Source organism: Populus nigra, chromosome 5 (assembly GCF_951802175.1).
Source record: "Populus nigra chromosome 5, ddPopNigr1.1, whole genome shotgun sequence".
NCBI lineage: Eukaryota > Viridiplantae > Streptophyta > Magnoliopsida > Malpighiales > Salicaceae > Populus > Populus nigra.
In genome coordinates this window covers 12,400,918-12,428,683 of record NC_084856.1, presented here as the reverse complement: position 1 = coordinate 12,428,683, position 27,766 = coordinate 12,400,918, and the positions used below count along the sequence as shown (strand labels likewise).

The window sequence follows — 27,766 nt, the reverse complement described above, 5'->3', positions numbered from 1 at the left end:
AAGGGCAATCCTGAACGATACTGTTTCAGGCAAAGTGATTCTCGTCTTATTTAGATTTTCGTGTAAATTGTCCACCCTTTGCAGCTTGAAGAAGGAACAAAATCGGACAAAATATTTACTACTGCAAAATTACATGGCTTCCTCTGTATCTATGATTCTGGCATTTTCTTTTTCTGTACGCTACCATCTACAGCTCAACAAGTGTCATCTGTCACCAATAACATCACTCTGGATTTCACAACTTGCTGCAAATCTTCCCTCCAGGACCATTTGGGATCTCACTCAGAGCGCGTGTAGAATCGAGGCACGTAAGAAGAGATTCAGTGAAGAACCTGATCATTTACTAATGAAAATAAGCAATAAACGAACTTTTCTGTTTCTTTTGATAAATAGTATTAAACTACGAGCTAGAAAGTGAAGCTATCTCAAAACTGCAAAAATGAACAGAAACTTGAGCAACAAATGGAGATAGCTTTAGCTGCACCGTCCTGTAAAATGACAACAAATTAAAAGGTACATAAAAGTTGAGCTCTTGGTTAAGTGTTCTTCAGAATCAGACCATAAGTATTCTTAAGTATCAAACCGCACGCACCATTTCAAACTTACAAATGATTAACTTCATACTTCCCTTAAATGGAGGACGTCGCATCATGCCATCTTGGGACCAAGAAGGATAAACTAACCTTCATCAGTTTATAACTAATTAATGAGCGAAGTTTCAATGAAAGAAAAAACACATGATGGAAAACTGCTGTTTATCATTTTTCTGTAGAATCTATTCCAAACATGTTCCCAAAGAACATTCCAATATCCTAGAATTAGAAGCTATCACGGCAAAAACATTTGGGAAACAAATCAATAATGAGGTTCATTGAAGCTGACTATCAAACAGATTCATACCGTTGACCAGAGAGGAAGGAAATTCAAAATGGATGGAAGGAAGGCCAGAAATATAGAGGTTAATGCGGGGGCTGCATTTTGCTCGAACTGCATGTACATTTGTACAAGTAATGAGGATTCAAGAACTTTATGCCAAGAAAGTAACAAATGGAAAGGAGATAGAAAAAGACAAGTACCAGGGAAGTTCTTTGGCGAGACTTGATAAAATACAGGATGTAACACCAGGTATGGCATCCCTTAGCAGTAAGGACACAAGCAACAGCTATGGCAGTTGCAGTGGCCTGTTGAGCAAGCACAATCCCGACAGTTGCAGCAGCAAGAGCTGGTGCATAATTAATACCTTCCGACCATGACCAGACCCCCTCCTGTAATAAAATTCCAAAATTTGTTCAGAAAATAGCGGTAGGTTGCATACACATGCAAAATTCCATTAGAACAACTTGAGAACCCATCAACTTCAGATCATTCCTTAAACAGAGATTGCTTAACCCTAGAAGCTCCTTCCACTCAATTACATTTGCTCTAATATTTACAAAAGCCTTCACTAATAAGAAAAACCCCTAGAACACAAAGGATCTTTCACCTGTTGCTACCAAACAATGAAACATCTAATGGTGCAACGAGATAGATAAGGTAGGGTAAGGCAATGAGAAACAATTCAAACTGAGAAGTTGGTATGACACGACATGCATACAATGAAGACACCAGTGAGAAGAACCTAGACCATTGAATAAGTTGAAATAACTCTTTCTGGCTATCAAACCAAAACGAAATCAATGGGGAAGCAATGAAAAGCAATAAATAAGAAGGCATGTTTTTCTTCCATTTATAGTTTGTTGGCAGGAAGCTAAAGCATCTAGAATGTGGCCTCCTTTAAGCAATATCCCCTTTAAACAAAGATCAGCACAGTTAAACCAGGATTGCCACAAACAAAATCATATGAAAACTGATCTCCAGTTTAGCTAAATTTAAGTTTTTGCTTCCACCATGGATTTTTTCAGTCCTGCCAGCTTTAAAATATTCCTTCTTCAACAAATTCCAAAAGGAAATATTCATACATACTTTAATTACATCACATATCAACAATGAACAAACTAGTTTCATATTTAGATGAGAGATTGAAAATGCAAGTACAAAGCATGAAAAAAAATCTCATGTGCTTTATTCCAGAGCGCACTGTGGCAATACTGCAGTAATCAGAGGCATAGTTAACAATGAATAAAACATTAGCTTATAAACATGGCACTCTGACTCATTCACATACATAAGAAATGACAATGGTTACAGGGCTCCACTAAAGGAATCATGAGGACAATTCCGACAAGCACCCACATTTCAACATAGCATCTCCGCATTACTTAGTCATTAACACTAAAACCATTGCATCCAAAGACAAAAAAAAATAATTGTCTATATGGTTATGGCTGCACTTCATTTGTGATTATGGTTAGTAGTTCTCATGTGCCTTTCCTGCACAGGAATTAATAGCAGTGGCATATGCCAATCGAGCTACAGCCAAGGCACAATGTGATGCTGCCACCATCAGGTCTTGTGCTCTGTAGACCGATGCTCTACAAACTACATTATCAACCCAAGCATCAACAAGATAGAATGGATGTGTCAGTAAATATTATGTCAGTTCAATGGTCATAGAGGGTTGTTAAAACAGGCATATTAGAAGATTAATCGGACAAATAACCATGAGTGGCTAAGATATTATAAATTTCTTGACAGAAAGAGAGAACTATCATTAAAGCATCAAACTACCAAAACCATTACTGGAAAAAGAAAAAGGGAAAATTACATTTAGCATTATACAGTTTAGTCCAAATTGCGATTACCTGCTATAATTTGAAAAATTATATTTTACATCTTCAGTAAACACAAATTTTTAAATTGGATGAAATGACCAAACTACCCTTATATATATATATATATATATATATATATATATATATATATATATATTATATCAGAAATTCAACCAAACAACAGATTTGATCTTTTCTCTCTTCCAATGACTATTTCTCTCTCTTTTACACATTTCTTTCTGAACCTGAATTACCAAATCAAACACAAAATGAACACTGATTTCATCAATTAAGGAGACCAGGACTTTCTTTAGATTTTCTCCACCAGATTTCTTTGGGTTTTTAGTGCTTCTGTCTTCATGATGGAAAATGGGTGCCCATTATACTACAAGATGATTCAAACACAACCCAAACAATGGAATACAAGCTCTCTGCTACTTCAATGAACACAATCCACACTGGAAGAAGAAAGCCTAAATCTCAGCAAGCGGTTCAACCAATGGCTGCATTTGGCTCATGCAATAATCATCGCTTTCCAAGCAACTGCATTTGGCTCAAGCATTTCATCAAACACCTTCCTCACAAACTCAATAACCTGATGTTGCAAGAGGACCAGGATGTATTGTTGAGTCTAGAGTTAGACTCTCTCGTTGTTCTGTGAGGTGTGGAGTTCGCATCAGAAGCATGCTTGCATATCTAGCAATATCATCAGATGGGACTCCACTGTTGGGCAATGGAGGTGTGGTTTTACCCCACAAAGAGATCAAATCAAGCAATTTGAAGCCAAAGACAGTTATGTGAGGGTTTGTGTTTGAGATTTATAGACTATGTTTAGACCCTTTCAGGGCAATTTGACCGAGTCTATTGTTAGGAGTAGTAACACTCAGTTCAATAGTCCAGATAGTGTTTACAACTAGCTAACATGTGCTCAAGTAAATTCAGATGCTCAGAGAAAGAGTTTTGTTGTCCTAGGCACTCGTGATTCATTGGGACAATTTGGTTAATGATGGTTTGCAAAGTCAAGATAGGTTTGGAAGGTGGATGATCTAAATCATTTATGACTCTCCCTGTTCAATAGAGGAAGCTACCGACTCTCCCTGTTAAGTAGATGATGTTGTGCTTGAATCTTCAATTTCATCTGGTCATCATTCGCTTGCTTCTCCAGGAATCGATCAATAGATGAAGAAGATAGGTGGAATGACTACTATGGTTATGGTCAGAGTTTTTTTTTTTATTCACCGGAAAATTTGCAATATTTAATATAAAGGCTATTTAATCATTAAATGAAAAACAATGACAATCCGGTAAATAATTAAATATTTTTTGTTGATTTTTTTAAGAGGATATTAAGTGTCAGCATGCAAAGATGTAAAATATAGTTTTTCAAACTATAACGGGTAATCACAATCTACAGGGTAATTTTCCAAAAAAAAATCAAAACCCAGCAATATCATAAAGACATTGAACTTAGACCATTTGGTTAATTCTAAAGAAAAATAAGTCTACATTAACAAATATGTTGCAAATATTTTAGTTTTTGCCATTTGTTGGATCACACCGTTGACCCAATATGTTTTGTTAAATCCACACTACTCCAATTGATATAGCTTTTAGGTAAAGCAGAACAATATCTTTCCAAGATTTTCAGGTTCACTGTGAAGCAGATTTGAAATTTTAAGCAAGTAAATGACTAAGAGACTTTCTTTCCTAAGAGTACCCAACTGCAGATTCTTACACCGGCCAAGTGCTAGATGAGAGGAGGGGACTTTCACTCACCCCTGGCCCAAGACACCACTCACCCCCTTGTTCATTGTTTCTATATAAGATGCCCCCTCAATTATTTATTTATTTTGTTCCCAAGAAGCACAAATACAGCAAGAAGCCAGCCAATTCAATTGACGAAAAGAAGATACAACATACTGGAATAATAACTATGCTTTTGCAAAAACTTAGTAAATTTGAATACATCCATGTGCATAGAGATTTAAGTTAAAATATGGCTATGTTATCACAACATAAAGAGCGTGCGCGCACATAATCACGTTTATTAGTCTAATTATATTTCCTTGTACAAATATATATTAATTTTTCAGTAAGACAACAAGAAAATTTAGATCAAATAAAGGTATTAAAATATATATGAAAAAAATTGTTTCTTAAAAAAACAAATAAGGAAAGATGGAAATGATATGCTTTTCTACAATAGGATTCCTTTTCTAGGCAAAAATGATAAATGTATCTAGGATCCCCTTAATGAGATGTCCAAGCTTCACCACTGCATATATCTAAACCAGTGTACATCCTCAATGAGACTTGTTAACATAGAAAAAAAGCCCTATCCAAATCACATGGAGTGTGCCAAAGCATGCATGATGTCCAATTATCATTAGTAGAATCAATGCATTTGTTTGGTTATGATCTACGAAAAAACAACAATTCCTTAAGCACAACATTGTTGATAACTTACTACAAGGAAGTTCAACAAACACACAAATGGTTTTTTAAGCATAGAATAAAAGTAAATAAATACTCTTCCTCCAAGTTACCTGGTGTGATCATGAATGGCCACTCGAAAAGAAATGGTTCGAGTAGAGCGATGGCAACTGCCAAACCTACAACCAATTTGCTGTAATGCTCACCAAATTCATCCAGACACCTTTGAAGCTTTCGCTTACTGGATAAAACTTCCATAACAAGCATTACTTGATAAATCAAGATAAACAAAATGAATATAGCCATCTCATAACTAAAATGGAATGTCATATTAGTCAGAGTATTAGCTTGTTACAACTCATAATGCTAAAACTTCCACTGGATAGTTAGCTAGCTAACCATTGAAATGTGGCTATAACCACTAACTGCCCCTGAACATTGAACTTATTTTTTAGATGACTACAAAGGCTTAAGCAAAAAAAGTTCTGGCCTACCTAGACAATGAATTTAGAAACAGAACTTTCAGGTAAGGAGGAAACCTTCTGATGTTTGTTGACATTGATATTATAACTAACATAGAGACTCGTCCTAATACAGCCTAAACTCATGAACACTTGAGTTGAAGGGTATATGCAATCTTGAAATGCCATGAAGCCTTTAAAAGCTTTAAATCACATATTGACATCCAATAACAGGCCATAATATGCTGTGCTTTCAGCCGAGATTTCATGACATTACCAATATCAAAACTAAATTAAAATATTGAGCAAAGAGAAAGTTAAATAACTTCAAAAAGACCACACCAACTCCGACCAAAATATAGGATCCCACTTCTATATCATGCACAGGTACACTTTTTTATACGACAAATGAGAAACATCCGGCAGCTTGTCATCATTTACATCCAACACAAGCGCAGAATCCGGATAATTTTCCTTCAACTCTTTAACATCATCAATCACTGACCGATTGGTAAAGAACTCTTCAGCTGCAAATAAGCAAACACATTTTATTCATTCATCACTTGGAAAGTAATCTTCAGGACTGACTTAAAAATGGTGACCAATATGAGCTAAATTGAACATTGCAAAAAGTAACCCTCCCTCCAAAGTAATGCCGATAAAAACTGATGCAAAACAGGCAAGGGCCATTATTAACACATGAATGTTAACTTTCCCATCAGTAATATCAGTCAGTGCATCAAGCGATGCTGAGACCTGACTGGCAATCAATGAAAATGAAAAGGTAAGAACCGACTTTTGGGATGGAAATTGTTACCCAACAAGAGAGAAGGCAACTAGCATGAACGCATTTTGAGGGGGCTTGACTGCAGGTTTCGGAATCATACAAGAGCAGGCAGAGGCAGTGATAAAGAGAGAGAGGCGGAACGACAGCAGAGCTGCAAGTTTTCTCTAAACAAATTCGCCAAGTCCATCCATCCTATTGTTTTTGCAAATTTTAAAGAGCTCTTTGGGGTCCAGTCAGTTGCGAATTATGGCCTCCGTGATGGTGATTTTGATGACAGCTGTGGTGGTGGTTGGTGGCGTCGGTGATGGAAATCGGAGGACCTGGGAGGAAGAAAGAGGGGAAATTGGAAGAAAGGAAAGGTTTTTGTGGTAGTAATTTGGAAGTTAGGTGTGAATGATAAGTGAAGGAGAAGGGAAGTGAGTGACGGAGAGTGGTGGCTTCCATGGTCTTCGGTTGTGAACAATGCATGAACTATGATCAGCTCGTCATGGGAAGGTATGTTATAAATTAGTAAAATGATCGATGGGGAATGAAAAATGACGAGCCCAGGGTGTCTTCCCTAATGGAAAACAATTTATTTTTTTTAGTTTTTCTTTTTAATAAAAAAAAATCTTTGAAAATATTTTTTTTCATTAAAGAAATAAAAATTACAATTATTTTTTATAAAAAAATAAAAATCTTCTCATTTTACTCTAAAAGTTAGGATCCTATACAATTATTTAGGTAATCAGCCTCAACTACTTTAATTAATATACAATCATAATAAATAATAAATATTTAAAAATAATATTTTAGTATAATAAAAATCTCATAACTTTAATAATTTTATAATTTTCTCTGTAAAATATTTTTATTCCTAAAACTTTATCTTTATTTTAAATTTATTAATTAAATATTATATTTATTAATTAAATATTTAATAAATATTAAAAATAAATAAATCTTTATTAACAATTAAATATATTTACATGAACAAATTAAATGAAACGTATACCCAACTAATTGAATATAGAACATATAAATTAATACACACATGGAAGAAAATAGGCATAGAAATAAAGAAAGAAATTGCAAGAACTAAATAAACAAAGGATAGTGAAAAAGCAATAAATAAAGCAATAAATAAAAACAATAAAAGTAGAAAAAAGATAAAATGAATTAAAATTGCATATATATAAGTTTTACTATTTATATTATGTCCTATTTATATTGATGTAAAGTTTGAATTTTATTTAAACATGTAACTTTAATACTATAAAGTTATTGGCATCAAATAAAAGCTATATGTTAAGGCTTGATCTGTTATATCTATCAGCATTCTAATTAAATATCAATAAAAGTTTTTGATTTTTTTGTTTTTTTTTTTTTTTTTGCTAAATATTGAGATTTTATTCAATTGAAATTGAAATTGAGAAGGATTTTAATATCTAAATTTGAACTCGACCTAAATATAATAAAATTCTTTGTATATGAGAAATGAAACAAGTTTTCATGTCATTGAAGACATAAAAAATGTAAAATAAAGTTTAAAAAGAAATTAAGGGTGTATTTAGCAATAATACACACACACACACCTTTTCTTGTCCAATAAAAAAATAGAAAACATTTTCATTTAGTGAAAAAAAATGAATTTTTACATTGAAAACAACTAATAAATAAATTAAGATTATAACTGTTTTTCATAAATAAAAAAAAATATGATTGATAATAGTTATTTTAATATTTTTTATTTGTAATAATATAATTATAGACTATTATTTTTATTTTATTAAAATAAGAAATTATCATGCAAACATTATACCATTAACTCAAAAAAACATCTTTATATTAGATTCTTAATAAAAATTAAATTTGTGAAACTAACTAAATATGAAAGTATAAAAAATTATTTTAATCTTTTATATTGCAAAATAAAAATGCTTGTATATAAAAGAAAAAATTGTATTTTTCATGTTTTATTTTCATTTGAAAAGTAATGAAAAGCTTGTGTTGAAAACTGTGAAAAACTTTTAAAGAGTGTTTTCAAAACTCCATATAAATTTTTAAAAAATAAAAAGTATTGCCTTATTTCTAAAGAGGGCTGAACTTTTTTTTTCTTTTAATAAATGATATTCAACTACTGTAAACGCTTTTTAAATAAGAATGAAAAATTTATGATATAGGTTATAGGCTTAATTGAGTTAAATAATTTATTTTTATTTAATTAAATGATAAGAAAAATAAATAGTGGTATTACATCAACCAAATTTAAGGAAATAAATGATCACCATAACTTGAAAAAAAAATATTTTTTAAAAAGAATACCAACAATATTTTCGGTCATTAAATATAGAAGGATGAAATAAAGTAAAAAAAAAAACAAAAAAATTAGCTCTGGTCAACTCGAGTTTGTATAACAAACTTGTAATCCTGATAATCAGAACCGAACCAATCTAGGTTGTTCCACCAAACCCGCAAACTAGATTATAAGATCAAAATAACTCAATAGAAAAAGAATGAAGAAAATCACAAAACTTTTTTTAAAAAAAATATTAACCTGCGTTAACTTTTCAAACTCATAACTCGGATCATTAGACCCAAAGCACCTTATCTGAAAAAACCATGAAACTCAATTCTCAATCAATTAAATACTGAATAATGAAATTAAAAAAAAATCAATTATACAAAAGGATTCAAAACAAATTTTATATTTTATTGAAGGGTAAAATTGAAAAGAAAAATCAATTTAGCAAAAGGACCTAAAACATCAATCAAACGAATGAATATCAAAATTAGAAAAAAAAATATTTATATAGGGTGAAATTGAAAATAAAAAATAACTTTAATAAAAGAAAAAAATAAAAGTATGAGGTTCAAATTGGTAAAAAGAATATACCATAAATTTGAATTGAATGATGAAATTGAAAACAAATAAAACTTTTACAAAAAAAAAATCAAGGAAAAAAATTAAAAATAAAAAGAATAAAAACCAAATTGAAAAAAAATTAATATATGACAAATTGAGATTAAAGAATAAAACTTAAAACAAATAAAATATTGACAAAAAAACCAAGAACAAAACTTAGAAATTAAAAGAATAAGGAATAGATTTGAATATCAAATTGTCATTTTAGAAGGGAGAGAAAAATAAAAAAAAGACCTAGTTGCCCCTCGGCTTACTTCAAATTAATAAAAACAATCTTTGTGGAAAGATGAAAAATTCTTTTAGGCTAGTTTTAATATTTTGATTTTCAAAAATATTTTAATCATTTCATTATGTGTTTATTTATGATCGGATAATATACCAACATTGCAGTGTTATACTTTATTGAATGATTAAAAATTGCAATATCTACTAACTTGATTCTATATTTACGAGAAGAAAAAATATATTGTTTAGACATAAATGTATAAATATTTAGGCACAGTACATTTCTGATTATGCACACACACAGAGTTATATATTACGTAGGTAGTGGAAATAACACAATAATAGAGATATAAATGTATTACCTAGATTAAATATATTACGTAGGTATATTTCTCTGCACTTATTAAATACTATTTTTTAAAAGTGAATTATATATGTTCGAGTACAATAATTTTAGCCTTTTTGGGTCATTAGTATATATCATTAATTAATGGGTAAATTTCAAATCAACATCATATGGCTTGATCACAGCAACACTTAACACTTTTATATTTGAAAATTACACTTTTAGATGGGTGTAATTTTATAGAAAAATCCTGTATTTTGTTTTCATCAATGAATATCAATTTCTAGCTAAAAATAACATTAAAATTATTATAAATATGCCATTACATCTTTCATAATGGTAATTTTTAGCTAAAAATAATATCAAAATCATTTAACAATCAAAAAACCAAATTGATCCCGATATTTAACAGTACATGTACTCACATTTCATCATGGATTCACGTAATGGAATGACTAATTTACTCTTACGAAACCAAACCAAATAACTTGGTTTGAAGGGTATTATGATCTTTTTAATGGGATTAATTTGGCATTACCAAATTGACTGAGAGCATCTCAATCATCTCGTATTTTCATTGCACAATAAAATTACTAAACATACAATAAAAGCAAAATTCATTTAACTTGTCTTTAGAGGCTTTTTTAAAATTTCATTTTGGTTTGAAAATTAAAATAATTAAATTATCCTCAAAAAAAAATTTCTTATACTTGTGTCCAAGTCATTTAAACTTGGGTTTTTTTTTTTAATTATCAAGTGAACTTAAAGGCAATTCGGTATTTTAAAAAATATAAAATATTTGATACGAACCTTATGGATATAAAGATCTAGAAATTCATAATCAAATCAATTTTTCCCAAGAAAGTTAAATTCAAACTTGTGATTGAGCTTGACACAACAATAATTTGTACATAGACACAAGACTCTAAGTAACCAACCCTCACCCAACATCTATGATCGAGACGCGAATAAGAAGTATAGAAGGTGTCACGATACTTGGTTAATTCATCGATAAGTCAGAGTAATTCTATAAGGAACCAAGAGTAAGAGCGGACTCTCACACATAAGTTTTATTTCTGAATAATCAATTCATCTCTTATTAAAAAAACCTAAATACAAACTAAATAACCCTATTTGTAGTAGGTAAAAATGTTCTAAACAATGTTGAACACATTATTAAAGAGTTCTAAATAAAATACGAAAAAGAATCCTAAATTGCTAAATAACCCTATTTATAATAGTTATAAACATTCTAAAAATGTTGGACAAATTATAAAAGAGTTTTAAATAAAATAGAAAAAAGAATCTTTAATGAACTAAGAAACTAATACAATTTCTATATAGTATCTTCTCGATCTTATCACAAGCCTTTTCAATTTTTAATCGACCTAAAATTTTAATCGTATATAAAACAAGACATCTAAAATTTTTTGTTAAAATTTCAGCTTGATCTAATGGTCTAATCAAAAGTTATGTTTGTTAGTGTAAAATTTTGTATTAGAAAAAATAAGTTCAATACCGAATTTGATTGTGCAACCCTTGCATGGATCGTATCAATATTATTAAGAAAAATTTATTGGCATGTGTGTGACATGAATAAATGTAGGAGACGTCCACACTCTTTGGGTGGCTCGTCTAGTGCTTCTTGGTGGCCGAAAAAGCCAATTACCATGTCATCTAAAAGGTTAAGTGGTGACACATCGCATGGAGCGATGCATGTACAGTGATTCATGATGGTTTAATTTCTTTCTCCCCCTCTTTTCTTTCTCCTCTTCTCGGGAATCATGCTAGCCAAACTAAAATATAAAGTTGTCCTTCTATTTTGTTTTTATTTCAATTATAGTCTTGATTGCTTTTTATTTGTTTTGAATCCTTTTTCTGATTGTTTTTTTTTTCTTTTAATTTTATTCATTGACATTTGATTTTATTTTATTTTTACAGCAAATTTGATCCTCATTTTTTATTGTTATTTTTTATATGCTTTTCTTTTTCAATTTCATTCCTCGTTATTTTATTTTATTTTTATGTTAGATTTGGTTTTTATGTTTTTTGTGGTTTTTGTTTTTTTTGTTCCTTTTTCGAAATTGGTGTTCTTTTTTCAATTTTTTTCCTTTAACATTGGATTGGTTGAGATGGCTTTGTAATTTATTTTTTCAGTCTGGTGATCCTAGTCTCATGAGTATGAAAAGTTAACCTAAATTGACATCGGTCTTTTTTATAATATATTCTTACATTGATTTTCTTTATAAATTTTATTCTTCAACATTAAGTTTATTAAAGATTAAGCTTCTTTAATTTTTTTGGTTTTCTTTCTATAAGAATAACCTTGTCTGACAATCTAGATCACGAATTTTATATGCTAACTTGGATTGGCTCGAGGCTTTTATATTATTTTATTTTTATGTCAAGTTTGATCATCAATATTTTAATTGCTTTTATTTTTATATTTTTTTCATTAGATCCTTCTTCTAAATTGATTTTCTTTTTTCAACTTCTATTTTCTTTTTTCAACTTCTTCCTTCAATATTAAATTGATTGAGAATTAGGTTTCATATTTTTTTATATGGTGATCCTAGTCTCATAACTCGGGTCATGAGTATGACGGATTGTCATCAATCTTTTTTTCAATATTTCTTTATACCAATTTTGTTTTTCGATTTTATCATTCAACATTGAGTTTATTGAAGATAAAGCTTCTTTATATTTTTACATTTTGCTTTCTATGATGATAACCCGATATCATGACCCATGTCATGGATTTTCCATGCTGATTTGGATTGACTCAAGGCTTTTATATCATTTTATTTTTATTTCAAATTTGGTTTTTATTTTTTAATTTTTTTTTGCTTTTGATCCTTTTTTTTTAATTTGATTTTCTTTTTAAATTTCATCCTTTAATATTGGATTGTTAAGAATTGAACTTCATATCTTTTTTCAATATGATGATCCCAGTCTAATGACCTGGGTCACTTATATGAAATATTAACTCGGATTGACATTGGTTTTTTATTTTTATTTCTTTTACAATGGTTTTTTTTTTATTTCAGCTTTCAACATTGAATTTATTAAAAATTAAGCTACTCTAATTTTTTTTTCCTTTCTATGAGGATGACTTGGTCTCACGACTCGGGTCACGATTTTTCCATGCTAGCTTGGATTGGCTCAGACTTTTTTTTGTTATTTTTTTTTCAATTTCATCCCTAAACATTGGGTTATCTTAGAATTTAGCTTTATATTTTTTTTTCTTTTTTGCAAGCATTCTTTTTTTACAGGTCATCGTTATCTTCTTTTCTCTTTAGATTCAGTTCATTTGCTATCATTGTTTTCTTAATCATATAATTAAATTAAATTATTTTATTAGATCTAGTAAAGTCTATAACTCGAGTTGCGAGAATTTGTTTCTCCTTAAAATAGGCTAGCAGCACTTGAAAATTATTGTTTTAAGTTAAAAAAAATTAACCCAGCCTGGATCACCTAATTAAGTGCAACAAATGCAATAACTGTGTCTCTGTTAGGATTTTGGAATTTGTAAGTAGCAAACACAAGTTGTTTTACAGAAGTGATGGCAATTCTTATGAAAGGACCAATGTTAAACATTCTATCTAATGAGGTTTAAGAATATAGTACATGATACAAAATCTATGAAGTCCACAAAATAAGTGATGAACTGCGGAGACAATGGGTGAACAATCCCTATTTGGAAGCCACTCTTGCAAGTTTTATGCATCTCTTAGTGCCCAATCTAGCACGAGCAACACCACTGTATGCATTTCTCTTGGTGTTACTAGTTTTGAACAAGTTTTTTCCACCTAATCCAACCCTAGTAATGCAAAATATATATTTTTTAAAGAAAATGGAGGTGCAAAATGTCGTCTTATTCAAAACATACTGTGCTTATCGTGATATTTGTGATCTTAATTGCGGTTTTGGATCTCTTTGGAGTTTGCTTACAGTCTCAATTGGGGGCAGTAAAGCTAGAAAAGAAGTCTTGGTCGAATTAAAAACCTACAAATGGAGATTATACTAAGAATTTGAAGACAGCGGTGAATATATTCTCAGCATTGTTATCTTGACCTTATACTATATCTCTTATTTTATAAAAACTGTATCAGTACATGAATCATCATCATAAAACAAAAACTAGAAGAACAAGGAAATAATCTATAATGAAAATAAACATGTATGATCTATATCAAATAAATAACAAAGGAATGGCTTGAAAACTATAGTATTTGCAGGCACCCTGAACAAAGTAATGAACCGGCCGGCAGCTTATTACGTGGATGCAAAATAAGAATCGAGTGGCTGAACAGGAAGGAGTCAATGATGGGTGCCAGTGGTATACTTGTTTCCACAGCAAGGGCTAGGACCATCCTTAATTCCTCCGAGTGTCTGACTGTTGGTAAAACTGTTTCCTACGCCGGGACTTGGGCCTGACTGCTTGAGTTCTCCGAGAGATAATCCATCGAAGAAACTCTCAATAGCTCTGCTAGAAGCAGAGTTTCTGGGCTTCACGACGCTGAATGGACGGGCTTCGGTCTCGATGAAGAGAAGGGAGTTTACCGTGAAAAGAATGAAAAAGAAGCTGAGAGATTTGAGCATGGCTGCCATGTTAATCAATGCGGAAAATCAAGAAGTATTGTATAGGCAGAGGACTGATATTGCTTTGTTTGTGCAGAAAGGTGTGCGAGATAATGGGACATGGAGGAGAAGCCCGTGTGCTGTGCTATATATACACACATATTATTACCTTGTGGGATGAGGATTCTTTGACTGGAATATTTGGGCTTGCAAACTCCATTCAAACAAACGTGAGAGGTGAGACTAGCAAGGGAGTGCCTAGGAAGCAACGAGGCAGCTTCTTTATTCTTAGGATTCAACGAAATGCATACTGATGAGCTTGATAATCCAAATTAGAAGGTGTAGAATTTTGAATCTGATTCCTATAGATAGAGCGGTGTTAGTCTGTATGATGTTTTACAGGGGGGAAAGTCATGGGAAATTTGCAGTCTTTGAATTCCAATGGATTTGATGACTGCATGAAACGTGCAGAATGCATGACTAGTCAACTGTCAATGGCTGCATTTGCTTCGATAGGGTAGATAGCAAAGTAGTCCAAGGCTAGCATTGACAGGGGTGAGGGACACGTTTCTTGTTGAATTAGAGCGCTTAACCATTTCCGGAGCCTACATTTTTTTTCTTATTATTAATTATAATAAATTAATTAGTTAAAAAGGATAAAAAGTAACCAATATCTATTTTTTCAGAGGAAACCTTGAGAGGAGGTAGCTCCAGTTTCATATTAATGTAAAATATAATGTTAAATATTTTTTTTTTTAGAATTGTTACTAAATATACTTTATTCAATACTTATTTTGACTTGTATGTTAATAAATATTACTATTCTATAATTTTTTCATGTTAATTTTCCTTAAGAAATCATTCAATTTTAGGAGAAAGTTTGAACAATTTAATTTTTTTATAATTGTTTTTTGGGAATTGACCATGAGGGTCATCTTAGCCTTGACGTATGGAAGGTGGTCTGAAATTACTATAAATCTCAGCCTTGACGTATGGAAGTATGAATTTATTATTCTATTCTTTGAAGAAAATAGTGCTTTAGTATTCTTTATGCATACTATAAATCTTTATTTTTTAAAAAAATTATAAGCCGAATTAGGATTATATAAATCGATAAACATGGCTGGTTTAAGACTATGTTTATTTCCTAGAATTCACTTTCTAGAAAATTACTTTCCAAACTTTTCTATGTTTATTTGTCATGAGAAAAATTGGTCAATGGAAAACACTTTCCAGTCAAAGAAAAATTTGGCTTAATTTTCAGAAAAGTGTTTTCCTAAAAAATTTGGACGGAAAACATTTTCTGGAAGTTGTGAAAAATTTAGAAATATCATATTATTTGTTGATTATATCAAATTTGGTTCTCAAACTTTTGATTGATATATATATTTTGTTTTGAATATTTATTTTTCAATTTCATCTCTTAAAATTTAATTTTTATATTAACTTTGATCCTCATTTTTATAATTGTTATTTGTTTTTCTCTTATCATTTTTTATTGAAATCTTTATGTATCAAATTTGGTCCTCATTCTTTTGATTGTTACTTATTTTATTTGAAATAATTTATGAAATGTTAATTATTATTATTTTAATTTTTTCATATTTTATTTTTTTAGATTTTATCTCTATTATTTTGATTATTATTTATTTTATTTGAGATAATTTATGAAATTATATTTTTTTTTCAATTTCATTCTCATTCAAATATTTAATTTATAAGATTTGTTCCTCATTATTTTTATAAACTTGAAAAAAATAAAATATTAATAAGTTATTTTCCAGCTCATTTTGCATAACATAACCAGACACTGGAAAGTGTTTTCTAACTTATTTTTCATTACACTACCAAATATCAGAAAATAATTCACTTTTCTGAAATTTACTTTTTTAAAAAAAATTATTTTTCAGTAAATAAAACAGGTATATAGTAAATTTAATACGTAGTCTAGCATAAAATTTCCAGTCATGCCTTTCAAACTTGTATTCGAAATACATCTAGATTTCTTATATGTTTTAAATGTCAACAAATCAATAGTTTTATACTTTTATTTAAGTCCTGCATCATTTCACCGTAAAGAATAATCCTTTAATATTAAAAATATTTATAGGCATTATATGAGTAGGTAGATTCGCAGTCTCTCAAACTTTCACGCTTCTTCTTGTTTATGAATGATATTTTTGTTTTTATTGAGATTATGGTGGTAGATATTTTTTGAAGTGTTTATTTTAGAAATAAATTTAAATAATTTATTTTTTATTTTTTAAAATTTATTTTTAATAATAACACATCAAAACAATCTAAAAATATTAAAAAATAATTAATTAAAAAAACAAATTTAGATTTTTATAAAAGTGTTAATTTCCAATGAAAACAATAAACGGGTTCCTATGTGATATGAAATTAAAGAAATGTTCTTTAAGTTTTTTATTTTATTTTAAATGAGAGACTAAATTTCCTTAATTTAATTAATAAAAGTAATGGTGATATTTGATACATTAAAATAAAAAATGCTCAGTGTAGATTGCGATTAAATTCACTATGAATTTTAATAATTTAGTGATGATTTTTCCATTGATTATGTTAAAATATAAGAGACTATTTGATAATGCAGTTGAAACCATGTTTCTTTAAAGTTTAATTTGTTTTATTAAAAATTATTTTTTTATGTTCTTAGATTTTTTTGATGTGCTGATTTCAAAAATAATTTTTAAAAAAATAAAAAATATTATTTTTATATATTTCTAAGCGAAAAACACTTTGAATCGCAACTGCAACCACAATCCCAACAAGCCCTAAGTGGTTTCAGAAGGGTGTTTTGGGTTTTTTCATTTCTTTTATTATGATTTTTCTGCTTCTGGAGACGTGGTTTAATGCCTCCGACTTATTCCACCATCCTTCTTTTACAAAAACAAATTGCAATTTTTTCAAAGCAACTTCTTCTTTTTGTATATCAGATAGATTGAAGCGAGAGAAGAAGCATGGAGAAAGTAGAATAAAAAATAGGGTTATGGGAAAGAGGCAGCAGGTAGAAGAAGAAAATGGGGCTAGGGTTTAAGCCATATAAACAGCCTCCAAGAAGAATGATTCTAGACATAATTAACCGTGTGAGGGAGAAAATAAAATGGCTTTTAGATGGTGGGTTCACTAGGCCAACTCTGGGTTTTCTAAAAGATATGAATGTAATAAAAATAGTAACTTAAAATATGTTTAAGAGTCTTGTAGATCCCATTAAATAATATAAAGTTGTTTATGATTTGTATGAATATTACCTAAAAATTAATTCTTCTTTCTAGTGTTTGATCAATTCTTCAAAACTAGGTGATTATAAATTATAAGTTATTTAATTATTCGGTCTCTACTATTAATCCATAAGAATCATTAGACCAAAAATTTACTAAATCCTTTTAGAAGAGAAGAATTATTATACCTTGACAAACTAATTGGTTTGTATTTGAAGATCAAATATAATGTTTAGCAACATATTACGATCCTCTAAATATTAGAAAAGTCATATTTGATTTTTTTGTTGTTGTGATTTTCAGGGTGATGAGGGGTGTTTTATATTATTTACATTGAATTTTTTTTTCTTAAAAGCTATTGGGGTATACTCGTTACGCGTCAACGCATGGGCTGTGTCTATGCTTTTTGGGCATCGCACGATACGCCATCCAGTGTCCAAATCTGACCTTATGTCGTGTCTATGGAAATGTCACTGCATTTGTTTTCTCCTGGTGTGGCGCATGATGATGGATCTTGGACAGTTTGAAGTTGATGATTGTTTTTTTTCCCTTTCTTTCTCTCTCATACTAGGAAAATACATGGTTGTCCTCTTTGTTTTTTGTATTTCAATTTCAGTCTCTATTCTTTTAATTTATTATTTTTGTTCGTTGTTTTTAATTTAGTCCTTCAATTATAATTCTCATATGTTATTTTTTTTCATTTTAATCCTTATTCTTTTGATTTTTAATCTTTTTTCTTGGCTCTTTTATTAAAGTTTTATTAGTTTTCAATTTCATCTTTCAATCAAAATCTATATTGTTTTATTATTTCTAATCTAACTCTCATTCTTTTGATTTATTTTTCCTTTTCTCAAGTTATTTTTTGTTTCAATTTAATTCTCCAATTGAAATTTTTGGTTTGTCCTCTAATTTATTTTTTTTATTTCGATTTAACCCCATTCTTTTGATTACAATTTTTTTTAGATCCTTTTATATTGGTTTCAACTATTTTTTCTCCTAGTTTTATCATTTGACATTTTATTTATTGGAGATTGGACTTTTTTTTTTTACAGTTATAGTGCTCTCGATCTAATAACTCGAGTCACAGGTTTGAAAAGTCTCATTTTATTTTACGATCTTATCATTCTATATTAGTTTTTTTTTTAAAAAAAGAATTGGTTTTGTGATTATCTTCAATTCATAGATAACATTCTTTTTTTCATAGAATTACTAATCATATACAATTATAATAACATTTTTAGTGAGTATAAATATATAAAAAGGTGAAGAACATTAAAATAAACTTGGAATACACAAAAACATGAAAGCTCCCCTCTCCATGTTTGTTTTTACATTTCAAAATCGTTTTTAAAAAAAATTAAAATTTTTTATTTTTTTCTTTACTTCAAATTAATATTTTTTTTTCATGTTTTTAAATTATTTTAATATGCTGATATTAAAAATAATTTTAATATATTTCCAAATAAAAAACACTTTAAAAAACAATAACTTTAAAATAAAAAATCATTGTTTTTCTTTTCAGTCAAGACACTAATAAGAATATTCCTATTCTTTTTCAAGAGAAAGTCCGTACCCACGATTTAATTCTCAATCATCTTGATTCTTGACTCGTGGATCCTGTCGTTAGCTCACCGTTCCTTTTTGGGAGATGAGTTGTGAATAAGTAAAAAGGAATAATAATAATTCATGACTTTTGCTCTCAGATTTCACGTCCACTCCGACAATTTAGAACACAGACAGTGTGAAACTCTGTAAAGGAGGTTTGGATGGTACTGGTTGTTCCATGATTCTACTGTCCTCTCCTGACCGTTGATCATACTTTCTTCCTTGACCACTGAAATGGAAGAGGTATCGAGAACGGCAAATTCTTCACCTCCCATTCCCAAATTATAATTTATTATCCCTTTTCAATTTATATCTCGAAAATACCCTCTTTCCTTTTATTCCTTCATTTTAGTGCTGGTTAAATTGCATAATCTCTCACTTTTAGACCATGCAAAGTATTAAATTTGTTGCTCATTTATTTATTTATTTCTAACTAGAGTTAATAATTAATAATGGATGATCCTAGCTATATTAAAAAAAGCTAAAAGAAGTCAATTACAAGGATTGGAACAGTGTTTTTGATGACAAGGGTTGCTCTCAAGGGCATTTTCATCTCTTCCACGTGGTTCACCGGGCATTGCCGAATTCATTGGGGGTAGATTGGTCTGCACGCACATTTTTTTGCATGGTATAATGATTTTTTAACTCTTGAAAGTAAAATGGCATATATCTCTCTCAGCTGGGGTATTTTTCACTATTCATGTTGAATTGCAAGAAGCTGGCATGCACAAGCATCTGTGTATTTTCCTTTTGGTTTTCAGTAATAACCGATTTGACCGAGGGGCTGATGTGTATTTTACTAAATATATAATATTATTTAAATAATTTACAGGGAGGCGTGTGGGAGCTCCAAGAATGTTGTGGCGGCGTGTGCGGAGGATGTGCTTGTCTATACAGGTGGCTTTCAAGATTGCAAATAGAATACTCTCGACGATCTTTACCTGCCAAGACAACGCGTGTAACTTCATCATCTCAAAGTTGTTGTCAACAACCTCTTTTTTTTTTTTTTTTTTTTCTCTCATTTTATAAAACCCTTAGATATCAACACAACCCTTCAACACAAGCCGGCCCTGAAAATATCAACACAACCCTTCAACTTAAATTTGTTGTCAGCACAAATTTTTTTTTTTTTCATATTTTTTCTCTCAACTTATAAAACACGATGACCCTAATAATGTCAACACAACCTTTCCATTAATTTTTTCTTCTGATTTAGTTTTTATTTTTTTTATTAATACTTGTTTTATTTAAAATTTTATAAAATTAGATTTTTTTTTTAATTTTATCCCGTATAAATTTTTTCATAAGTTAAATTTGATGCATATTCTTTTAATTCTTATCTATTTTATTTGAAATGGCTTAATTTTTTTTTTAATTTCATTTTCTTTGAGTATTTTTTTCCAATTGAATTTGATTTTTATTTTTTTTATTGTTTTTTTTTTACCTTGAATATTTTGTTTTAGTTTCTCCAATTTTTTTCTATTTTCTACGATATTTTTCAGTCGTTTTGAGAATAACACGGATTGCCTTTGTTTTTTTAGTCTTTGTTAAATCTAGCTTTTTTAATTTTTTTAATTAAATTAAATTAATTCATTTCATCTTTTAATATTAAATTGCTTTGGCAATGCCTTAAGTTTTTTTTTGTCTTTGTTACATCTTGTTTTTTTGAAAATAATTTTTTTTAATTAAATTAATTTTTTTATCATTTAACATTAAATTGTTTAGATATTGAGCTTCTTGATTAAACTAATATATGAAATTTAATGGGTTATAAGTTTGAGAGATTAACTTGAATGTGCTTGACTTTTTCCCCAGTTTTGAATTTTTTTTCGATCTCATCCTCAAATGTTTTTTTGTTTTTTTTTCCTTGCTCGTTATGAAAAAAATTACCCTACGCTTCTTTTTGATCTTTATTGAATTTAGTTTTTTTATAAAAACTTTTGTTTTTAAATTAAATTAAATTAATTTATTAAATATAAACATAATATACTCGTTTTATCGTAATTTTTAAGTTTGTTTTTCGAGTTATTATTATGATAACACAACCTTAATCTTAAATTTTCTTTTATTTCTTTGAAAACAATGATGTCGTATGAAATATTTTTTTTTTATGTTGTGATAGAAATTATCCCGGCAGTGCAACGTAACGCGGATTATCTATAAGCTACTTAAGTACTATATATTTATTTTCCACTGCTGCCTTTCGGAAATAACTAAATAAAGATCGGGAGTTAAAAATTTACTAAGCACAAAAGCCAAATTAGGTAATGAAATCGGTGCTTTTAATTTAAAAAGGAAAATACCAATTTCATTTCAATGAGATCATTATAGAAATTATTAAAAGCTACCTTCACATAAAATTAGAAAAACATAATATAAATTATTATTTACTATTTAAAACAAGTAAATGACAACATGGCAGGTCGATGGCCTTCATAACATTTTGTTATTAAAATAATATAAATGACTAATAAAACTTAGTAAATGTGGATTATGTGGAGGGATTGGTTGCATTGTACGTAGACAGATGAGATAGAGCACCGTCGAAGAACGTTGCATTTTCAAGCCTTGTTTATGGAAGGTTCAAAAAACATATATAGATCACCGTCAATAAATTACATAACTAGAGTTTAGAGCACTCGATGAAATTAAGGGTTGATAGTGATATGATTTTCTTCTAAAGGATCTATAGTGAAGATAGAAAGAAAATGGAAAAACCAATAAAAAGATTGAAAAAAAAAGAAATAAATTTAGAAAGAACTAACGTAGTAATGAGTTCTTCAATATTATTAGTTTTGATATTCTACAAGCATCTCAATATAAAAATATAAATGGTAATTGAGATTTCAGGAATGGTTTAATAATAAAATAGTGTGGAATAAATTTTTTTTTTATTAATATAGGTGTCCCGGTTAACTTGCGCGTATCTCGACTAATCCTACATGCTCTGAAGTTAACGACCATGTAAGTTTCTAATGGCCTTAAAGTTTATGAGACTTGAACTGGTGGTTTCTAGAAAGCAAATCTAAAACTTGACAAGTTAAACTACAGCCCTCAAAATTGGAATAAAAACTTAATCATATAAGATGTAAGTATATTTTCTTTCATTACAAACTGATTACGTATTTTATCAAATTGATTTTTTTTTTCCTATTACAAAATAAAGAACCCTTGTATGAATTGCTATGAAAGATGCGGCCTAAACGAATAATCAACTTCCACCACTTGTGTTTCCAAATTTGGTAATCAATTTCAGAGACAAAAGGAATGGAAGAACACAAATGTGAAAGTGAAATTTGCTTCGAAACAAACAGAAGAGAATTTGTAGTCAAATGTTCTCTTAGTTGAAGGGTCCCATTTCAAGAAAAGCCCCCTCCGCCCTGTGCCACCCAAACTATCCCTTAATGCGACTTGTGTGTATAATTTAAGGTTGGTAACCTGTTCAATGGAGATTCGAAAATCCAAATCAACTCCTTCAGCTCCGTTCTTTGCCCCAACCAAAAGACAAAAAAAAGAGCTCCACTCTTTTTGGGTCTCAAGAGAATATTTCAAGGATTGTCATAGGTGGAGCTGCTAATAATATTAGAGTTTAAAAAACCATAACCCAACAGCTTCAACATATCAAACAATGAGACACTTCTGTTTTGCCGTACTCATCTTGCTCATGATCCTACTCGTTACAAACCCAAGTCTCGTTGATTCTAGAGCTCTTGCATCAGCAACGAAGAACGAGAGCGATGATCACCATGCTGCTACTGATCCTATCGATGACCGTGGGTTTGGTTCTGTGTCAACCACTATGAAAGCTTCAGTTGATCCAGAGCCTGTTAACGACGCTGGTGGTGGTCAGGTTTCCGGAGCAGAGCGGGAGGTGTATAAGGTGGCTTCCTCTGGACCTAGCGGGAAAGGCGCCGGACACTAATCATCATCTGTGTAACACTTGTTAGTTTTATGTAAGAAGAAGTAGCTAAAGCAAGTTAGGTTACAAGTGCATGTTTCATGGAAATTCTTTGATGTTGTTAGATGGTGCACATAGCAGGTGTGAATGTTATCAGATGAACAAATAAATTTTATGTTTAAAAGGATCACCAAAGGCACAGAGTAAATAACTCATGTTCCATTAATAACACAGAAATTTGACCGTTATGTTTAGCTACCTTTCCTGTTTCTTGGTCAGTTAAGGAAAGGCAGAGGTTAATGAAACTGTGAACGTTTTCTGCTTCGAATTTCTTCGGCATTGATTTCCACCGGTATTGGCAACAGCTTGTCTTCTGGGCAGAGTGGCCGGAGTTCACTCGTATTTGCTGCTACATTAGAGACAAGGCCACAATAACATCAGGCAACTAAACTTCATTCATCGTCATAAACCCATGTCAGGTCTGTGCTGTTTAGGCCCATGTCTAGAAAAATGAAGGTCCATTTACTAGGTTACATGAAAAGAGAAAAGAAAAATATTTGATAGATCCTCCGTTCTTGCAAGCCCTCGATCGAAGGTCTTTACAAATATCAAGAATTGTTATGCACGTGAATTCACTCAAGATTTCAGTAATGGTATTACTATCATAAATTGTATTATAAGTGAGAAAGAATTAGACATCCATAAAATCAATTAAAAGAAAAGAAAAACACTTAAAGATCCATGATATTTTTATATATCAAGAGAGTAAAACATGTAGCAGTGTTAAGCATGGATTTTCTTGAAAAACAAATTTATTAGTTCTAAAAACATATCATTGAATTGATTGGTGAATATTTATCTTTCACAGGCCAGTTATATATACTTCTTTTTTTAAAAAACAAAAAATTAGTAAAGTAGAGGCACGATACAGTCATTCATGCATGAATATAGCTGAAGAATTGCAGCATCATATTATAACTTGAGCCTTCAAAAGAAGGAAGCAGGGTAAGCTCTAAGGCCAATGCTGCTTCCTCAAAAACATTAACAGGAACGGCCTTAATTTGCTAGGAGTATTTATTCCTCTCGATTCATTCACCAATAATCTTCATTTGATCAAGGAAAGTTTGCTTTTGATGGTTGTTTCTGAGATTCTCATACAAAAAGTTGAAGTCTGGAAGCAAACAGATCAAGCATATCTTGGCAGGGATAATATTACTCCAAAGTTCAAATTGCTTTTTGTTTATTGCAAAATTCTGCTATTATAAACATGCCTTGCAGTTTGATTAGCAATGTTAATCCGACGCAAAACAAAAATCGAAAGGAAGTATGCAAAGAGGGGCATATGAAAGAAGACAGTTCAGTCTGTGCAAAGCTAAATAGCATGAACTTCGAACTTTGCTACACTTGTCTCTGCATACCTAAAGCATTCATCTGGCATCATCAATTCTTAATTGGGAGAAAACTTCAATTGCCGGTGAGTTTGATAGATCCTCTCTCAACATGGGCATATCATCCCTCTCCATTGACATGCTAAGAGAAGGAAGATGTTGAATATTAGGCAGTGCTAGCATGGCTGAAGCATCGGTTGTGCTGTCCTCATGTAGCTCCCTTGGCATAGCAGTTTGTTGTAGTTGCAATGCGTACTCCAAATCCCACACCACATCTCCCATATTAGGCCTATCTACACCATATTCTTCCAAGCATCGCTCTGCTGTGTCAACAAATTTCCTTAGGCAATTGAGGTTGATCTCGCTTCTTATTGAAGGATCCACAATCTGTTCCAGCATTCCTTTTTTCTTGCAGAACATTGCCCACTCAGCTAGATTTACTTGCTCTAGTGGAAGCAAGGTATTGATAGCAGGTCTTGCACATAGAACCTCAAGAAGAACCACGCCAAATGAGTAGACATCAGATTTTTCTGTTAATTGTTGGGTCTTAAAGTAATCAGGATCAAGATAACCGAAGGTGCCTTTAACAACTGTGCTGACATGAGTTTGATCGGGAGGACCTGATAACCTTGAGAGCCCAAAGTCAGCAACTTTGGCCACGTAGTTCTCATCAAGCAAGACGTTAGTGGATTTGACATCGCGATGAATAAATCCCCCAGAGGATCCTCTATGGAGATAGTGAAGACCATTTGCAGCACCAATGCAAATTCCAAGTCTTTGCTTCCAAGGCAAGGAAGGCAAAGCTGAATCATACAGGTGATCCCTCAATGTCCCTTTCTCCATGAATTCATAAACCAGTATCATTTCGGAATTTTCATCACAATACCCAATCAAAGAAACAAGATGGCGATGGCGAATCTTAGATAAAACGATTATCTCTGTTTGAAATTCTGGAAGGCCCTGGTGTGACCCTGGCTCACTTCGTTTCACAGCAACTTCAGTGCCATTACTCAGAGTTCCTCGGAAGACAGTCCCAAATCCACCCTTGCCAATTTTCTTTTTGATATCAAATTTGTTCGTTGCGAACTGTATTTCAGCAAATGAGATCCTCAATCCAAGGTTTAAATTAGGCGTCATGGAGCCAAACATGGCACCTTCAGGTACCTGCAGCCTACTGTCAGTGCTCCCTCCTCTATGTACCGGCACAGGTGACCAATCCAAAGTCTCCATTGCTTTTGGTTTCCTGCATCTTCGACCCAAGCATAAAACAACTGCCAAAATGCAGATGAGAACCAAACCTCCAAGAACTGAGCCAACAACAACAAAGACACTAGTGTTCTTTTTCTTGGGATCACTTGTCCTTGCTAACTTTCCGAGTTCCCCCATTATCTCCATGATTTCTAGCCCATTTAAAAAGGCAGTATGATTTCCAGAATCTTGACGGGGGCCGATACTGATCCTCATAATTCCAGAATCATCAGAATCTACAACATAGTCAACATGGAAAGGAGCGGCCAACTGGCCAGTTTCTTCATATGGATTGATTTGAAGAATGAAGTTGCTATAGATATAGAGATTGAAACGCAACAAAGCACCAGGTGATGCACTTAAAAAATCGCAGAAGTGAACGCGAACAAAGTGCATAGCATTCTTGCTCACATTAAAAGACCAGGTTATGTTGAAGTTATTTGAAGACCTACTGCTATTTATATTCATCTCCTTGGCAGTCTGATAGACCAAATCAGGGGCAATGTATTCGCTAACTCCTCCTTGGGAATCAGGCTTGCTTGAAAGAGAGCTGATGTTCTTGGCAGTGTCTGGACTGTAGAGAAAACTATCATCTGGGACCCAATATCTCCATAGAGTGTCATTTTCAGGTAAGAGTGTGGGGCCTCCAACATTTATTCTGTGGATTGTCAGTAAAGCCTTAGAGAGTATGTCCTCGTAATTACCCTCACTTCCAGCAGGGCTTACGAGTTCAGCGGAACTAGGAATGAAATTCTCGGGGGCAAGGAACAGTTCTATGGCATTGACAAATGCGAAAGATGACCCTTGGGGCATAAAATATATCGGAAATTTGCCAACAGTGATGTTAATAAAGAATTCCTTTATTAGGGGAGAGTTGCTCCCATGCGGTACACTAAAGTTACCAACAAGTGAAATTTCAGAAGCCAAAACATCGAAAAGGGCTGTGGAGAGGTTAGCTGAATAAGAGAAAGAAAAGAAATGGAGTCGTACCAAATAAGTACCGGCACTGCTGATCACAAACTCATAAGAAGATCGTTCTCTGAAAATCCTTGCTGTTTGATAGAGAGGTGGTGTGGCTGTTGACTTGTTGCTATCTTTAACAGGACTACTCTGCCTTGTAAAGGTGAAGGAACCAGAATTCCCAGAAGTCAAGTCCCCGATGAAGGTCCGGCCAGAAGCAGTACTATTGGTGTCTGAACCACAACTGATGAAATACTTGTCTGGAACAGTGTAAGCTAAGGAGGGAAGGTGAAGTGATAACATGTGAAGCAGAAACAAAACGGAAGGCAGAGGATATCGGGTTTTGTGGCTCTGGATCATTTCCATGGAAAAGGTGCCTTCGCCTGATTTTTCTTTTCTTAATTTTAGGATTATTAACGCCCTTTTGATGATTCAGCACCAGTTCATTCGACTAGCTTGGGACACAAAAAAAAAAAAGACTTCAGAAGGGCCAAGACAGGTCAACTCGTGGACCTCAGAGTCCAGACGATAAGAAGGCTACAGGAAGGTCTCATTAAAGAAGGGCTGCATAATCTGCCAAAAGAATGGGTTGTCATTTTGCATTTGGAAAGAATCAGTTAAAATACCATTGGTCCCTCGTATTTATTCCATTAGATATTCATTGGTTACAGCTGGGAAAAGAAAGAAGACAGAGAATAGAAACAAAAATATGTAGGGATAAAGATATAAAAATAATGAATTTATTTTTAGAGATAATATTTATTATTTTTTTAATTCTAAAGTTATTTAATTAAAATATATAAAAATAAAAATAATTATTATAATGTGACTAAGGCATTCAAGTCAAATATCTTTATTATCTTTTCTAACCTGCAAGTCACGGACTCTGCCAGGAAGTTGTTTTGCGTGATCTTAAGCAATAGTGGCAAACACTAGTAAAAAGTGAATTCTAAGAAAAAAAAAAAAACAATAAATC

The 27,766-nt window shown here is 31.4% G+C and overlaps 1 protein-coding gene, 1 long non-coding RNA gene and 1 pseudogene across 6 annotated transcripts; all 3 read right to left on the bottom strand.

Moving 5' to 3' along the window:
- Positions 1-343: 343 nt before the first annotated feature.
- Positions 344-6,911, bottom strand: LOC133694989 (uncharacterized). Its single transcript, XR_009842347.1, has 5 exons — positions 6,423-6,911; positions 5,258-6,132; positions 1,077-1,265; positions 901-987; positions 344-488 (listed from the first exon to the last, which is right to left on the bottom strand). It is a non-coding gene; the product is annotated as an uncharacterized LOC133694989 (long non-coding RNA).
- A 6,975-nt stretch (positions 6,912-13,886) lies between these two features.
- Positions 13,887-14,714, bottom strand: LOC133693484 (PAMP-induced secreted peptide 2-like; annotated as a pseudogene).
- Positions 14,715-22,489: 7,775 nt separating this feature from the next.
- Positions 22,490-27,283, bottom strand: LOC133694637 (probable receptor-like protein kinase At2g23200). 5 transcript variants are annotated; one of them, XR_009842317.1, is made up of 3 exons: positions 24,613-27,283; positions 23,454-23,603; positions 22,490-23,225 (listed from the first exon to the last, which is right to left on the bottom strand). XR_009842317.1 is itself a non-coding variant. In XM_062116249.1 (2 exons), exon 1 carries the CDS (start codon positions 27,154-27,156, stop codon positions 24,622-24,624), a length of 2,535 nt encoding a protein of 844 aa, XP_061972233.1. In that variant the 5' UTR covers positions 27,157-27,283; the 3' UTR covers positions 22,490-23,225; positions 24,613-24,621. The 5 variants fall into 5 exon arrangements, 3 of the variants coding, with proteins under 3 accessions (XP_061972233.1, XP_061972232.1, XP_061972234.1); XR_009842318.1 differs by having other exon boundaries at positions 23,454-23,600; XM_062116249.1 differs by lacking the exon at positions 23,454-23,603.
- Positions 27,284-27,766: the final 483 nt, after the last annotated feature.